This window comes from Oncorhynchus gorbuscha, linkage group LG15 (genome assembly GCF_021184085.1).
Source record: "Oncorhynchus gorbuscha isolate QuinsamMale2020 ecotype Even-year linkage group LG15, OgorEven_v1.0, whole genome shotgun sequence".
Classification (NCBI taxonomy): domain Eukaryota; kingdom Metazoa; phylum Chordata; class Actinopteri; order Salmoniformes; family Salmonidae; genus Oncorhynchus; species Oncorhynchus gorbuscha.
Window position 1 is genome coordinate 9,707,615 of NC_060187.1, and position 17,429 is coordinate 9,725,043.

Here is a 17,429-nt window from a genome sequence, read left to right on the forward strand (position 1 = left end):
TCTACTCATCCCAAGGAAGTGTCCTGTACTTGGGCGACACCTTGTGTCTGGCCAGAGTATTGCAGTTTGAAGAAACACTGGGTTTACCCACCCTAATTCAGTTACATCACATAGATGTCCACGTTAGGAATACAACATTATACCATTAAATTCACTAGCAAATCTATAGAACAAAGTGGTTTAAATGGCTTAGGCTACTTGGTTTGAGCCAGTTTACATATTTGCTCTGTCAGTTAGCAGATACTGTTGTCCAGCGTGACTTTACAATCAAAGCTCAGCACGCCGCAGTAAATATTTTCTTCTGGTCAAAGCGTTCGGCCAACTGCTCACTGTCTTTTCACAGCAAGAGGAAGGAGGTGGACATGGTGTACTAACAGCCGAGGGGCAGCAGCCTAAATATCTTTACAAGATTTTGAATTCACTGTGAAACGTTTTCACACTCCTTTATTTCAGAACAAAAGTACTGCTTATTCTAAATTAATATACACATTTGATTTACGCTTATGATAGTACAGAAAATAGCGAACCTAATATTAAAATGACAGCCTTCACTTAACCATTTATCAATATATACTAAAAAAGCAAAAATAAAAGAGAACTGTAGTTTGAAAACAGCAATGTAGTGCAAAGTTTTCCATTTACTTTGCTTGTCAAAATAGCACACATTTTGCAATTTCTAACACAGTTTACCCTCCCATGGCCCCAATACGTAATTTAGGGCTCTATTCAAACCATATCGCTGAAGCGTTACAGATTTCGTGGTCAAAATGTAAAGATAATTTCCAATTGAGCCGACATATTACAGTGAATGCCGTCTCTGCCAAAGCAGGAATATTTCCTTTAAAAAAAATGTGAATTTGGCTTTTGTGCTGAATTTACACGATATGGATTGAAAAAAAAGCCCTTAGTTTGAATCTGAAAATACGCCAAGTCATAATTTTACAGAAATAAAGCTATAAAAACATTTTTTTAAATGGCATAAAAATCCATTTCAAAACACATGTTAACTTCAACTGAAAGCTTTACATGTATAATACATTCAAGGAGTAATTAAACCAAGTATACCAACTCCTATATACCAACTCTCCTATATCCATCTACTGACCACTGAACACTAACACTGTAAAAGGCACTGAAGTACTAATATCCCGTTCAAGCGTCTTTATATAGGTTCTGTCACACCTCTAGGGTGACAGCGGGGCCGTTACTAGACCCCTCCAGAGGGGTTTTCTCTGTAGGGCTACCTGGCTCTTTAGCCTCATCCTCATTGCCATCTGCTGCAGCACCTGCTTCTTTCCCTGCCACTAGGGGAGTGCTCTCTACTGCCTCCTTCACCATCTCTGCCCCCTGCTGGGTGGCTGTGGTAGCGCTGGCAGGCTGCTCTGCTTTGGTCTCGTTGACGACCTGGATGGAGTCAGCTGCTGCAGCTGGGGCGGTGGCTGGCTGCTTCACTTCCCCATTCTGAATAGGAAACGATCCCTCCACGGCGTCATACAGAAACTGGTACTGCTCCTGACAGGGTGACACACACAGAGACAGACAGACAGCGGTGAGAGAGAGAACCATACCAACACTCACCCTTCTAGGGACAATCCTCATTGAGACCGTGGCTGAACTAGATGATAAGCTACCTTGGAACAGAAACGAACAGATAGTCCTAATGCATGTTGCATTTGACACATTTACATCATACCCACAATACAATTTGGAAATGTGCAACAGTATTTGTTCAGATCAGGGTACAGTAGGCCAACATGTGTCCTACTTACCAGGCTGTGGATCATGCCTTGCCTCTCCTTGCGCAGAGCCTTGGCCACCTGGAACACGTCAACCAGTTTCTCTGTCTCGGCACTGTCCATGATGTTCCACAACGCACAGAAGACCCCGGAGCGAGACGAGCCATCACTGTGAGAAGTTGGAGGGATGGAGGGCATTGACTCAGTAAAGAGTAGGGCATTGACTCAGTAAAGAGTAGGGAAATGACTCAGTAAAGAGTAGGGCATTGACTCAGTAAAGAGTAGGGCAATGACTCAGTAAAGAGTAGGGCATTGACTCAGTAAAGAGTAGGGCAATGACTCAGTAAAGAGTAGGGCAATGACTCAGTAAAGAGTAGGGCATTGACTCAGTAAAGAGTAGGGCAATGACTCAGTAAAGAGTAGGGCAATGACTCAGTAAAGAGTAGGGCAATGACTCAGTAACGAGTAGGGCAATGACTCAGTAAAGAGTAGGGCAATGACTCAGTAAAGAGTAGGGCAATGACTCAGTAAAGAGTAGGGCAATGACTCAGTAAAGAGTAGGGCAATGACTCAGTAAAGAGTAGGGCAATGACTCAGTAAAGAGTAGGGCATTGACTCAGTAAAGAGTAGGGCATTGACTCTGTAAAGAGTAGGGCATTGACTCTGTAAAGAGTAGGGCATTGACTCTGTAAAGAGTAGGGCAATGACTCAGTAAAGAGTAGGGTTTTGATTCAGTAAAGAGTAAGGTTTTGACTCATCTTACAAATCCAGATGCCTCCAAGAGCAGGCAGATATGTAAACCATGTCTAGAATGGCTCTGAGACTGTGACTCACTTGCAGTGGACCACAACAGGCAGGATCCTCTCTGCCTTGCTGTTGCCATAGCCACAGGTCTGCTTGATGTTCTTGATCATGTCCATCAAATCCTGAGGCTTCTCTGGGAGTTCTCGTCCCGCCCACTTCAGGAACTGGTACTGTTTCACCTGCCTACTGTCTTTCCTCTGTAAGGACAGGATGGGGTTTTTTTTTCTTTCTTTTTCAAATCACATTTTATTGGTCACATGCGTGGAATACTACAGGTGTAGACATTACAGTGAAAAGCTTACTTGAGAGCCCATTCCCAACAGTAAGACAAATATTTGCTCAATAAAAAAGGAAATAGTAACACAACACAAACAATAACGAGGCTGTATATAAGGAGTACCAGTACTGAGTACTGGGGCGGCAGGGTAGCCTAGTGGTTAGAGTGTTGGACTAGTAACCGGAAGGTTGCAAGTTCAAACCCCTGAGCTGACACGGTACAAATCTGTCGTTCTGCCCCTGAACAGGCAGTTAACCCACTGTCATTGAAAACAAGAATTTGTTCTTAACTGACTTGCCTAGTTAAATAAAGGTAAAATAAAAATGTCCAGGGGTACGAGGTAATATGGGTTTCACCAAGTCGAGTTCAGGTTCACTTTACTTACCTTTCATAATACTTTCCATGGTCTTTCTTGGATTCAAAGGCCAATATTAAAACAGTGACACAAACACATTTTAATTTCCTTAAGTTCTTAATGAAGATACTTTTTTTTTTAAGTTGGAGGAGAGACATCACATTGTCTGCCGTACATAAGTGGGAACAGCCCCCAGACGTTCCCTACGGTTAGTTACCAGTTACCTTAGGGTGACGGATTTGGAGACTGCGAGTGGTGTACGCTGGGAGGGTTTCTGTGGCCTTCAACTCCACCTCGATGTCCCTGAAGGTTTTCTTTTCCTCTCCCCAGTACGCTGAACAGAACTCCTACGAATGCAGAGAAAAACACAGACTAACTCAAACAATACATCCACACAATGCATTAGAATAGCACTGCTGTATAACAGAGGTTCTTAGACCCCCCCCCCTTGTTTTGGGACCCACCTGGTCTCCTTCTGTGAGGTCTGACAGCATGACGATGGTTTTGACCTTCTTCTGGAAGACCATCTGCCAGAAGTCTCCTGTGGTGTCGGCTAGAGGACCCTGGGCTGCTATCAGACTCCTCTGACACCAGTAACCCTTAAGCGAGATGAACATACTTTAAATGGTTCACGGGATTCAATTCCATTTGGAGTGAAAATCATTTTGAGTGAGATCCATTTTTGTCTCACATCTTGTGTCTGTTAAATTACTTAAAATTTCTCAAATGTAAAATGTGGTATGTACATCTATCTGTGTGGCGTTGATGTATTTGGTGGACTCCTCGTCCTCTTCGTCAGAAGAGTCATCATCATCGTCATCGTCGTCCTGGTCATGGCTGCTCTCGTCCTCGAGCTTCACCAGAACCCTGTTGTAGTCGTCTGATTGGAATGGTTTCAAATACCAATCAGTTTTAGGAAGGGAAACCTATCTGAGGAACTCTTCAAGGAAGACTTCTTAAAGTGAAACTGAAAGCGTTTTAGCAACATGAAATCGTACTACATTCAGTTCATATACACCCCAAGGAAGAATGACATCTTTTAAAAAAAACATGGTCATTTTCACATTTTCATAAGTTCATAGAATGTTTGGGATTGACATACAGTAAGACATTTTTGTGAAGATTTTATGGAAATATAGAGTGAGAAAGCAGGCCGTACTTTTGGACAATTAATAGAACTAAACTTAAATGTATTATTATTATAATTATTAACAACAAATGATACTGTGCTGGATCTGGCTGAATGCTGTACTCACATGGAATAACAGAAGAGGAGCGGTTTTTCTTCTTGTTCTCCTCGTTGATCCCTGTGTTGAATGTCCGCCAGTTCTTGTACCGTGGAAGTCTCTACATCACAGAACGGTCACAGAAAACTAGTGGAAGTCTCTACATCACAGAACAGTCACAGAAAACTAGTGGAAGTCTCTACATCACAGAACAGTCACAGAAAACTAGTGGAAGTCTCTACATCACAGAACAGTCACAGAAAACTAGTGGAAGTCTCTACATCACAGAACAGTCACAGAAAACTAGTGGAAGTCTCTACATCACAGAACAGTCACAGAAAACTAGTGGAAGTCTCTACATCACAGAACGGGTCACAGAAAACTAGTTGAAGTCTCTACATCACAGAACAGTCACAGAAAACTAGTGAAAGTCTCTACATCACAGAACAGTCACAGAAAACTAGTGGAAGTCTCTACATCACAGAACGGTCACAGAAAACTAGTGGAAGTCTCTACATCACAGAACAGTCACAGAAAACTAGTGGAAGTCTCTACATCACAGAACGGGTCACAGAAAACTAGTGGAAGTCTCTACATCACAGAACGGTCACAGAAAACTAGTGGAAGTCTCTACATCACAGAACGGTCACAGAAAACTAGTGGAAGTCTCTACATCACAGAACAGTCACAGAAAACTAGTTGAAGTCTCTACATCACAGAACAGTCACAGAAAACTAGTGGAAGTCTCTACATCACAGAACGGTCACAGAAAACTAGTTGAAGTCTCTACATCACAGAACAGTCACAGAAAACTAGTGGAAGTCTCTACATCACAGAACAGTCACAGAAAACTAGTGGAAGTACTCTGATAACACGTTTATTACATAGGAAAGACGGGAATGGAACAGTGGATGGAAGAAGGGAAGAAATGACAGAGGAAAGAAATGACAGAGGGAAGCAAGAATGGATGAAGGGACAGGAAGTAATAGATGAAGGGACAGGAAGTAATAACAGAAGGAATAAGTAAATAAGTTAGACTGACCTGGAACTCTGCCTCCAGCAGAGTAGGCTCGTTACCGGGGTCTCTCTGTTTGAGTGTGCCCAGTGTTGTGTGCAGCTCTGCCAGGGAGATCTCTGTCTCTCCAAACTGGTTGTGTTCTATCAGAGCCTGATGGATCAGGATGTACTGAGCCTGACCGGACACACAGGTTGATACACACATTAATACTTAATAATACACACATTAATACATAATAATACACACAATAATACACACCTTAATACGCAATAATGCACACAGTTTAACACACATTAATACTTAATAATACACACAATAATACACACCTTAATACGTAATAATACACACAGGTTAACGTACATTAATACTTAATAATACACACATTAATATTGATACACAATAATACACACATTAATACACACCTTAATACGTAATAATACACACAGGTTAACACACATGAATACTTAATAATACACACATTAATACTAAATAATACACACATTAATATTAATACACAATAATACACACATTAATACACACCTTAATACGTAATAATACACACAGGTTAACACACATTAATACTAAATAATACACACATTAATACTTAATAATACACACAGGTTAATACACACATGAATACTTAATAATACACCCTGGTTAATTCACACCATAATACGTAATAATACACACAGGTTAATACACACATTAATACTTAATAATACACACAGGTTCATAAACACATTAATACTTAATAATACACACAGGTTAATACACACATTAATACTTAATAATACACACAGGTTAATACACACATTAATACTTAATAATACACACAGGTTAATATACACATTAATACTTAATAATACACACAGGTTAATATACACATTAATACTTAATAATACACACAGGTTAATATACACATTAATACTTAATAATACACACAGGTTAATATACACATTAATACTTAATAATACACACAGGTTAATATACACATTAATACTTAATAATACACACAGGTTAATATACACATTAATACTTAATAATACACACAGGTTAATATACACATCATAGTCTAATGGATAGAAACTCTTAGTCTAATGTGATGACAACCTACCTCTACTTGAACCATGAGGCATCTCTGGCGCCGTAGCTTGACCACGTATCCGTAGATGTCCACTCTGCCCTCAGCCTCCAGCCCCTCCATCATGGCATCAATGCCCATGTAGGTGCCTGTTCTCCCCACTCCAGCGCTGCACAAAGTAGTATGGTCAAATTATGAACAATCACACACAAATATCTCATTCTGGACACAAAAACTCCCAACAGTAATAGAAAAATGGCAAAAAAAACATTTTGAATAAAGAGAGGTCAACAAATATAAAGTACAGTCCTGTGTGTGTGTGTGTGTGTGTGTGTGTGTGTGTGTGTGTGTGTGTGTGTGTGTGTGTGTGTGTGTGTGTGTGTGTGTGTGTGTGTGTGTGTGTGTGTGTGTGTGTGTGTGTGTGTGTGTGTGTGTGTGTGTGTGTGTGTGTGTGTGTGTGTGTGTGGTTTTCTACCTGCAGTGGATGACTATGGGTCCACTGAAGAGGTTCTTGAAGGCGTTGACACGTCGCCTCAGCTTCAGCAGGAGGTGTGGCTCTCCCGGCACGCCGTGGTCTGGCCAGCTGGTGAACTGGATGTGGGTCACCTCCCTCTCTGCACTCTTCTCCCTCTTCTACACACACACATACACACACACACCACACGTACATACAGGTGTAGGATCTTAATTTGACCAGTTTCTCACAGCAGGAAAATAATCCTGCAGTAACAGGAAATCTGAATTATGGTGTGGAATATAATTAATGGACATTTTTGTAGGGATTGGTGTATTTTTTGTTAGGGCAAATTAAGTCTGACATTTTAAAGTGGAAATTACAAACTTTAAAAGCCTTTTTAAAACTCAAATACAGGTTTGCATTTCCTGCAACAACAGGGTAATCAAATGAAGATCCTACATCTGTATAGAGGTGCATGGGGTGACCAGCCAACTTCATACCATTTGTATCTTAATCCTAATCAGACATTCAGTGACTTTGATATATAATTTTAGTTTAGTTTTGGCAGTTTATCAAGAGAATGTTTGTTTTACCGTGTTTGTGTATTTAAAAGATATCGCTGTATTAACCCTGTGAATATTGACTCACGTTGGTCAAGCTGAGGTGACGGATGATGTAATCGGGACAGTGCTCTTCTCTGTTCAGCTTCACAACAAACCCCTCAAAGATCTCCACCTCCCTTTCAGGAGACGGCCAGTACTGGGCACACTTGTTCTACAGGGGGAAAACAACACAGAAACAGGTAAATGCCAGTTAAATGTCATAGGAAAATATCTTCAGAGGACGAGCTGTCTTTTCCTGTTGTTCTGGTTTGAGCCGTGGGTGTAATCGAAAGGAAGCTCTGCTTTGCAAACCCGAGCAACATGCACACAAACGTGTTAAGCGTACAAACAGAACCGTTTTACTGTTATTTGCTTACCCTGCTACTCTCCTCACAACGTGTTACCATGACGATGATAGAGGACTGTTGCTCCCAAACCATCCTCCAGAAATCCCCCACTGTCTCTTCCTTGGGACCTACCAAACACACACACACACACACACACACACACACACACACACACACACACACACACACACACACACACACACACACACACACACACACACACACACACACACACACACACACACACACACACACACACACACGCGCACACACACGCACACACACGCACAACGTTGCAGAATAAAGACGCAAGGCCAACACAACACTACACGATTCAGTGTGTAAAGATAATCATCAGTAAAAACAGCCCTTAACCTTGAGCTGCGATGTACTTCTTAGACTCCTTGAAACCCTGTAACGAAAGACAATTTGGCACAGCACACAATAGGTACAAAATAAGTTGGTATCATTACTAATTACTATGTATAGTAATCACTATATATTTACTATTTTACCATGTAGGTAAATTATGAGATAACATGAATGTTAAAAGCAAATAACCAAACAAGTGTTCCTTACGTCGATGAAGCTGGCGTTGATGTAGTCACAGCCAGTCTCTCCATTACCACTGGTCAGCTGGACACGGTTGTAGTCGTCTGATTGGACCGAGACATAAGGAAATAACATCACTGATCTGAGAGGAGCAGTGTTCACATAGGATCATGTGTTCTGCCTTCAGACATCAGTGTTCTGCCTTGGGACAGCAGTGTTCATATAGGATAATGTGTTCTGCCTTGAGACAGCAGTGTTCATATAGGATCATGTGTTCTGCCTTCAGACATCAGTGTTCTGCCTTGGGACAGCAGTGTTCATATAGGATCATGTGTTCTGCCTTCAGACAACAGGGTTCATATAGGATAATGTGTTCTGCCTTCAGACAGCAGGGTTCATACAGGATAATGTGTTCTGCCTTGGGACAGCAGTGTTCATATAGGATAATGTGTTCTGCCTTCAGACAGCAGTGTTCATATAGGATAATGTGTTCTGCCTTCAGACAGCAGGGTTCATACAGGATAATGTGTTCTGCCTTGGGACAGCAGTGTTCATATAGGATAATGTGTTCTGCCTTCAGACAGCAGTGTTCATATAGGATAATGTGTTCTGCCTTGGGACAGCAGTGTTCATATAGGATAATGTGTTCTGCCTTCAGACAGCATGGTTCATATAGGATAATGTGTTCTGCCTTGGGACAGCAGTGTTCATATAGGATAATGTGTTCTGCCTTCAGACAGCAGGGTTCATATAGGATAATGTGTTCTGCCTTGGGACAGCAGTGTTCATATAGGATAATGTGTTCTGCTTTCAGACAGCAGTGTTCAGATAGGATAATGTGTTCTGCCTTCAGACAGCAGTGTTCTGCCTTGGGACAGCAGGGTTCATGTAGGATAATGTGTTCTGCCTTGGGACAGCAGTGTTCATATAGGATAATGTGTTCTGCCTTCAGACAGCAGTGTTCTGCCTTGGGACAGCAGTGTTCATATAGGATAATGTGTTCTGCCTTGAGACAGCAGGGTTCATGTAGGATAATGTGTTCTGCCTTGAGACAGCAGTGTTCATATAGGATCATGTGTTCTGCCTTCAGACAGCAGTGTTCATATAGGATAATGTGTTCTGCCTTCAGACAGCAGGGTTCATATAGGATAATGTGTTCTGCCTTCAGACAGCAGGGTTCATACAGGATAATGTGTTCTGCCTTGGGACAGCAGTGTTCATATAGGATAATGTGTTCTGCCTTGGGACAGCAGTGTTCATATAGGATAATGTGTTCTGCCTTCAGACAGCAGTGTTCATATAGGATAATGTGTTCTGCCTTCAGACAGCAGTGTTCTGCCTTGGGACAGCAGTGTTCATATAGGATAATGTGTTCTACCTTGGGACAGCAGGGTTCATATAGGATAATGTGTTCTGCCTTCAGACAGCAGGGTTCATACAGGATAATGTGTTCTGCCTTGGGACAGCAGTGTTCATATAGGATAATGTGTTCTGCCTTGGGACAGCAGTGTTCATATAGGATAATGTGTTCTACCTTGGGACAGCAGGGTTCATATAGGATAATGTGTTCTGCCTTCAGACAGCAGGGTTCATACAGGATAATGTGTTCTGCCTTGGGACAGCAGTGTTCATATAGGATAATGTGTTCTGCCTTGGGACAGCAGTGTTCATATAGGATAATGTGTTCTGCCTTCAGACAGCATGGTTCATATAGGATAATGTGTTCTGCCTTGGGACAGCAGTGTTCATATAGGATAATGTGTTCTGCCTTCAGACAGCAGGGTTCATATAGGATAATGTGTTCTGCCTTGGGACAGCAGTGTTCATATAGGATAATGTGTTCTGCCTTCAGACAGCAGTGTTCAGATAGGATAATGTGTTCTGCCTTCAGACAGCAGTGTTCATATAGGATCATGTGTTCTGCCTTGGGACAGCAGTGTTCATATAGGATAATGTGTTCTGCCTTCAGACAGCAGTGTTCTGCCTTGGGACAGCAGTGTTCATATAGGATAATGTGTTCTGACTTGAGACAGCAGGGTTCATACAGGATAATGTGTTCTGCCTTGGGACAGCAGGGTTCATATAGGATAATGCGTTCTGCCTTCAGACAGCAGGGTTCATACAGGATAATGTGTTCTGCCTTGGGACAGCAGTGTTCATATAGGATAATGTGTTCTGACTTGAGACAGCAGGGTTCATACAGGATAATGTGTTCTGCCTTCAGACAGCAGGGTTCATATAGGATAATGTGTTCTGCCTTCAGACAGCAGGGTTCATACAGGATAATGTGTTCTGCCTTGGGACAGCAGTGTTCATATAGGATAATGCGTTCTGCCTTCAGACAGCAGGGTTCATACAGGATCATGTGTTCTGCCTTGGGACAGCAGTGTTCATATAGGATAATGTGTTCTGCCTTCAGACAGCAGGGTTCATATAGGATAATGTGTTCTGCCTTGGGACAGCAGTGTTCATATAGGATAATGTGTTCTGCCTTCAGACAGCAGTGTTCAGATAGGATAATGTGTTCTGCCTTCAGACAGCAGTGTTCTGCCTTGGGACAGCAGGGTTCATATAGGATAATGTGTTCTGCCTTGGGACAGCAGTGTTCATATAGGATAATGTGTTCTGCCTTCAGACAGCAGTGTCCTGCCTTGGGACAGCAGTGTTCATATAGGATAATGTGTTCTACCTTGGGACAGCAGTGTTCACATAGGATAATGTGTCTGCCTTCAGCCAGCAGTGTTCATATAGGATAATGTGTTCTGCCTTGGGACAGCAGTGCTCATATAGGATAATGTGTTCTGCCTTGGGACAGCAGTGTTCATATAGGATAATGTGTTCTGCCTTCAGACAGCATGGTTCATATAGGATAATGTGTTCTGCCTTGGGACAGCAGTGTTCATATAGGATAATGTGTTCTGCCTTCAGACAGCATGGTTCATATAGGATAATGTGTTCTGCCTTGGGACAGCAGTGTTCATATAGGATCATGTGTTCTGCCTTCAGACAACAGTGTTCAGATAGGATAATGTGTTCTGCCTTCAGACAGCAGTGTTCTGCCTTGGGACAGCAGGGTTCATATAGGATAATGTGTTCTGCCTTGGGACAGCAGTGTTCATATAGGATAATGTGTTCTGCCTTTAGACAGCAGTGTTCTGCCTTGGGACAGCAGTGTTCATATAGGATAATGTGTTCTGCCTTGAGACAGCAGTGTTCATATAGGATCATGTGTTCTGCCTTCAGACAGCAGTGTTCTGCCTTGGGACAGCAGTGTTCATATAGGATAATGTGTTCTGCCTTGAGACAGCAGGGTTCATGTAGGATAATGTGTTCTGCCTTGAGACAGCAGTGTTCATATAGGATAATGTGTTCTGCCTTCAGACAGCAGGGTTCATATAGGATAATGTGTTCTGCCTTCAGACAGCAGGGTTCATACAGGATAATGTGTTCTGCCTTGGGACAGCAGTGTTCATATAGGATAATGTGTTCTGCCTTCAGAAAGCAGGGTTCATACAGGATCATGTGTTCTGCCTTGGGACAGCAGTGTTCTGCCTTGGGACAGCAGGATTCATATAGGATAATGTGTTCTGCCTTGGGACAGCAGTGTTCATATAGGATAATGTGTTCTGCCTTCAGACAGCAGTGTTCTGCCTTGGGACAGCAGTGTTCATATAGGATAATGTGTTCTACCTTGGGACAGCAGTGTTCACATAGGATAATGTGTTCTGCCTTCAGTCAGCAGTGTTCATATAGGATAATGTGTTCTGCCTTGGGACAGCAGTGTTCATATATGATAATGTGTTCTGCCTTGGGACAGCAGTGTTCATATAGGATAATGTGTTCTGCCTTGGGACAGCAGTGTTCACATCGGACCACTTACATGGGAGGATGTCTACGTAGCGGTTCTTGTGCTGGTTGCAGGACTTCTTGGCCTCTCTGACCGTGTTGCGGCTGAAGATCCTGGGGATGCTCTGTAGGGAGAGATGGGATCTGTGAGCTGAATGGTGGAATCACTGGAGCTGAGGTTAGGTGTCTGGGAAACATACAGTAAGTATCTGCCCATAAATAGACTCAACACGTCACGAAAGAAACAGTAAATCCAGAGTCATTTACCATTTGATTTCTAACCTTCCTTTGTTTGTGTCTTTTCCTACGTGTCTGAGACTGCTGATTGGCCAGGAGGTTGTGGGATTCGAACATTCACCTGAAACTCCTGAAGGAAAAGACGTCCCTCATCGGCGATTTTCCTCTTGTAGGCGTCCAGAAGCACCTCAGATCCGATTGGCTCCACGTTCAGCAGGTTCTCCTCATCACCTAGGAAACACCAATCAATGCCAACCCAAACATACAGGAACAGGAAGAGATTGTATATTTTTGAAAGGTTTTAATGATTGATGGAGTTCAGCAAGCGTGTGTCTCTATGCACTTAAAGTAGATGGCTCTGTTTAAGAGCGTCTCAATCTGATCAAATTGGAAGAAATATTCACTTACTTGGCTGAATCAGCTCAATCTGTTCATCATTGTTGCTGTGGAACAAACAGTAATATCAGAGGATAGCAGATCTACTGTCCTGTACCGTATAATCTACAGCACTAAATAGCCAAACTAGAATGGATCTAACAAAGCTACTACTTACACAGCTACCTCTTCAAATACAATCTTAAGGTAATCTGAAGCCTACTGTAGCATTTAGAGACTTCCTGTCAGACAGGAACTGACTATATACTTACTTGGACTTCTTGCGCTGCAGGATGTAGATCTTGTAGAGAACGAAGATGAGAGCCAGAGACGTCAGGATGATGAGGAACACAAGGAACCCAATCACAGCTTTGTCATAGTCTGAAAACAGATGAGAAGAGTGGTAAAGGGACTCAACAATGTAAAAGCAACACTGAATGCTGTTTACCCTACCATGAATGGAGGGAGGAGGAGGGATAAACGGCTACTTGTTCATACAGTTCGTCAAAGTCATATTATTTTATAAATTGGAGTCAGAGAAAGGTAATATTCCTACAATGTGTATCATTTTAATCAGTCCGACTTGAGTATATTTATTGCTGGCTTCTGCGTAAGATTCTGGAAATGTAAAACTACTTACAGCGAGTAGTAATGTGTGTTTCTATTGGTTTACTCTTGTATTTCCCATTGTATGTAACGATCTGAAAAAAGAAGACATTCATGTATGATCCTTCCATCACAATAGTTCCTGGTTCCCACAAACCCACTGGGTTAACAGGAACACACAATAATCAAGCCAATACTCTCGTTAATGATCATCCTGACTATGTAAACACATTACCTGAGAGACATACTGGTGAAACACCATTTCTACATCTTCTGTTTAACTCATCTACATACAGTACATAGAGCATTTCATTCAGCAGTATCTAATGCCACCATATATTACAGCATAGTCAATACATTAGGTTTTACTGTATGAATGTTGAATAACGTACCTGAACTGTGTAGTCTGTTAAATAGCCGAGGTCCGCAAATGTAAAATTGCATTTTGTTTGTTTTTGTGGTTTTGTCTCAGACCCAGTGATCGTTGCAATGTACCACTTCTCTTTTCCCTTCCACTGAACTTGCTTTAATTCCTCACATATAATGGTAAAAGCATTGTTCTGAGTATAAGTCACACTCGGTTTTCCCCCCACCTCATCAGGTACTGTCAAACACAAACATAGGCAACAGATTACATTATGGTCATCCTGTCCACAGATCCCAACAGATATGAAGCAGTTATTTCATATAGGCCTGTTGTGAACTGCATTCTTCCACTTCATTTTCTATGATCATTTACTACGGTTCAGAAACATTTTTACTCAGCACCCTTCACTTCAACATTTGCATCGTGGAAAGATTGCTGCAGTATGTTCAAAATCATCATATTGCTATATATTGTGAATGAAATGATACATGCAACGTATATGTCACACTTACCTCCAGGTGCAGTTTGGATGGTCTCAGACACTTTTTTGAGTGTATCGTAGCTCATGCCTTTGTACCTTGGCTCAATTGAACAGATATAATTTGTGAACGGCTGCAATTGATTAAAATCATGATGTAATTCATCCGTGTTGTAAAAATCTGAAAAATGGATGAAAAAGGAGTCAAAGCTTGATCTGTAATTCTTATCAATTAGTTGTTTGTTTTAAATATATATAAATGATCTCATCTCCCACCTGAGGCAACTGCTTGTTTGACAAGCTGCCAGGGACATACAATTGTAAAGGCAACCACATCTTTAGGAAAACATACATGCCTGTGTTTTCCATAGGGACTTATCATTAAAATAAGGTTAATTTGTTTGGTGGGTAAAATAATTACTTAAAATGTCTCTGAAAATTGTAGCTTACCTTTAACTTCAGCCCCAATTCTACAGGAAACGCAGGAGTGAAATAGCTGAGTATTTCTGGGGCAGTTAATGCTGTGATTGGTCCATTTAAGGCTTATGGAGGTGTTTGTGTTTGTAGACGTTTTGGTAATGTCCACTTCTACGGAGTGAAATATAAGAATAATATGATCATAGTGATACTGAAATAAATGCATGTTATGTCTTGTTATAGGCTATTTTCAGTATTCAAATGTTTAAGTCGAGGGAGAGTTTATCTTAAAAAACGTTTGTATAATAACTTACCACATTTTATTTCAACGTCAATGGACTTGGTACTGATGACTTTACTGTTGTGAGTAATCTTTCCACTACAGTTGTATTTCTGAAAGGGTTCCAAATCAGTCAAGTTGATAGACCTGCTGTTTCCTGGGACAAAAACAAGAATATTACTGATTCCTTTGAAAAAATAAATTGTTATCATATGTAAATTCATATGAAATGTGGAAACATTATTTTTACCTTCACAGGTGTAATGAATGTCCAGATCTTTAGGGCTACAGTTTTTTGGCTTGTTTTTCCATACAATTTCAACAGGGAGTACGTTTTTGAATTCTAGATTGGGAGAGTGTTCGACTGTAGAATACTCTGTTTCAAAATAGGAAAGATTTAATTATAGCCATGCACAAAAGAGACAAAATAGTGATACTGGTTAACAAATGATGGTTTATCAGCAGCCGTGTACAATGTGGCCACAGCCTTTGATATTTGACTTTATTAGGATCTCTTTTAGTCCTCATTTGGACTAATCTTATAAGAGGATACAGTGCATTTGGAAAGTGCTCAGACACCTTCCCTTTTCCACAAGTTGTTATGTTCCAGCATTATTCTTTATTAAATAAATACAAATCCTGACCAATCTACAAACAATACCCCATAATGACAAAGCGAAAACAAGTTTTTATAAATGTTTGCACATTAATTATAAGTATTCAGACCCTTTGCTATGAGACTCGAAATTGAGCTCAGGTGCATCCTGTTTCCATTGATCAATCCTTGAGATGTTTCTACAACTTGATTGGAGTCCACCTGTGGTAAATTCAATTGATTGGACATGATTTGGAAAGGCACACACCTGCCTATATAAGGTGCCACAGTTGACAGTGCATGTCAGAGCAAAAACCAAGCCATGAGGTTAAAGGAATTGTCCTTAGAGCTCCGAGACAGGATTGTGGGGAAGGATACTAAAACATTTCTGCAGCATTGAAGGTCCCCAAGAACACAGTGGCCTCCATCATTCTTAAATGGAAGAAGTTGGAACCACCAAGATTCCAAGAGCTGGCCGCCCGGGGGAGAAAGACCTTGGTCAGAGAGGTGACCAAGAACCTCCTCTGTGGAGATGGGAGAACCTTCCAGAAGGACAACCATCTCTGCAGCAATCCACCAATCAGGCCTTTATGGTAGAGTGGCCAGACGGAAGCCACTCCTCAGTGAAAGACACATGACAGCTCGCTTGGAGTTTGCCAAAAGCCACCTAAAGGACTCTCAGACCATGAGAAACAAGACTCTCTGGTCTGATGAAACTAAGATTGAACTCTTTGGCCTGAATGACAAGCGTCACATCTGGAAGAAACTAGGCACCATCCCTACGGTGAAACATGTTGGTGGCATCATGCTCTGGGGATGTTTTTCAGCAGCAGGGACTGGGAGACTAGTCGGGATCGAGGGAAAGATTAATGGAGCAAAGTATGGTCCAAAGTATGGTCCTTCTGTAGCTCAGTTGGTAGAGCATGGCGCTTGTAACGCCAGGATAGTGGGTTCGATCCCCGGGACCACCCATACGTAGAATGTATGCACACATGACTGTAAGTTGCTTTGGATAAAAGCGTCTGCTAAATGGCATATATTATATAGATAGATCCTTGATGAAAACCTGCTCCAGAACGCTCAGGACCTCAAACTGGGGCCGTTGTCCAACAGGACAACGACCCTGAGCACACAGCCAAGACAAAGCAGGAGTGGCTTCGGGACAATGTCCTTGAGTTGCCCGGACTTGAACACGATTGACCATCTCTGGAAAGACCTGAAAATAGCTGTGCAGCAACACTCCCCATCCAACCTGACAAAGCTTGAGAGGATCTGCAGAGAAGAATGTGAGAAACTCCCCAAATAAAGGTGTGCCAAGCTTGTAGCGTCATATACTGTACTTTCCCGAATGCACTGTACACTGTTGGTCAGGATTGTTTAAATAAAGGAGAGCAGGTCATAGTGATTGAGAAATGTCCTTTGCTGTTGAGTAATTCCCGTTTAACATTTGAAATATTTTTCTTTCCGAGTGTTGATAGTAATCTCACCTGCTGTTATGGGTATAGTTTTGCTGATGTTGACACTGCAACCTCCAGGCACAGCTACATTGGTTGTGAAGTTTGTGCAGAAATGTTCCTCTAAAAGCTTAAAACATTTGTCTTTGTCCCAGGTGATAACAGGACTGTTCCATGCAGCATCACTGATATCCCATTTCGTCACATAACACAAATATCCCGGCTTCGTGTTGGTGGAAAACTCTAGGTCATCTAAATCGTGCAAACATTTGTTAAAAGAAATATAGATTTTTAACAATTTTTCCAACATGTATTATTT

General features: G+C 41.6%; 1 protein-coding gene across 7 annotated transcripts in view; it reads right to left on the reverse strand.

Annotated features, from left to right (window-relative positions):
- Window positions 1-427: 427 nt before the first annotated feature.
- ptprc (protein tyrosine phosphatase receptor type C) overlaps window positions 428-17,429 on the reverse strand; it is a 29,605-nt gene continuing 12,603 nt past the window's right edge. For all 7 annotated transcript variants that reach the window (XM_046300081.1, XM_046300082.1, XM_046300080.1 and 4 more), the window contains 25 exons: window positions 17,144-17,362; window positions 15,312-15,437; window positions 15,096-15,218; window positions 14,815-14,952; window positions 14,399-14,545; window positions 13,912-14,123; window positions 13,554-13,614; window positions 13,186-13,294; window positions 12,947-12,981; window positions 12,660-12,769; window positions 12,336-12,426; window positions 8,483-8,559; window positions 8,279-8,315; window positions 7,934-8,031; window positions 7,603-7,728; window positions 6,973-7,130; window positions 6,531-6,666; window positions 5,441-5,590; window positions 4,429-4,519; window positions 3,919-4,052; window positions 3,637-3,771; window positions 3,397-3,519; window positions 2,571-2,737; window positions 1,770-1,905; window positions 428-1,512 (listed from right to left, as the gene is read on the reverse strand). In XM_046300081.1, the coding sequence (XP_046156037.1) occupies window positions 1,177-1,512; window positions 1,770-1,905; window positions 2,571-2,737; window positions 3,397-3,519; window positions 3,637-3,771; window positions 3,919-4,052; window positions 4,429-4,519; window positions 5,441-5,590; window positions 6,531-6,666; window positions 6,973-7,130; window positions 7,603-7,728; window positions 7,934-8,031; window positions 8,279-8,315; window positions 8,483-8,559; window positions 12,336-12,426; window positions 12,660-12,769; window positions 12,947-12,981; window positions 13,186-13,294; window positions 13,554-13,614; window positions 13,912-14,123; window positions 14,399-14,545; window positions 14,815-14,952; window positions 15,096-15,218; window positions 15,312-15,437; window positions 17,144-17,362 (3,275 nt within the window). In that variant the 3' untranslated portion in view covers window positions 428-1,176. The remainder of the gene's footprint in view (window positions 1,513-1,769; window positions 1,906-2,570; window positions 2,738-3,396; window positions 3,520-3,636; window positions 3,772-3,918; window positions 4,053-4,428; window positions 4,520-5,440; window positions 5,591-6,530; window positions 6,667-6,972; window positions 7,131-7,602; window positions 7,729-7,933; window positions 8,032-8,278; window positions 8,316-8,482; window positions 8,560-12,335; window positions 12,427-12,659; window positions 12,770-12,946; window positions 12,982-13,185; window positions 13,295-13,553; window positions 13,615-13,911; window positions 14,124-14,398; window positions 14,546-14,814; window positions 14,953-15,095; window positions 15,219-15,311; window positions 15,438-17,143; window positions 17,363-17,429) is intronic.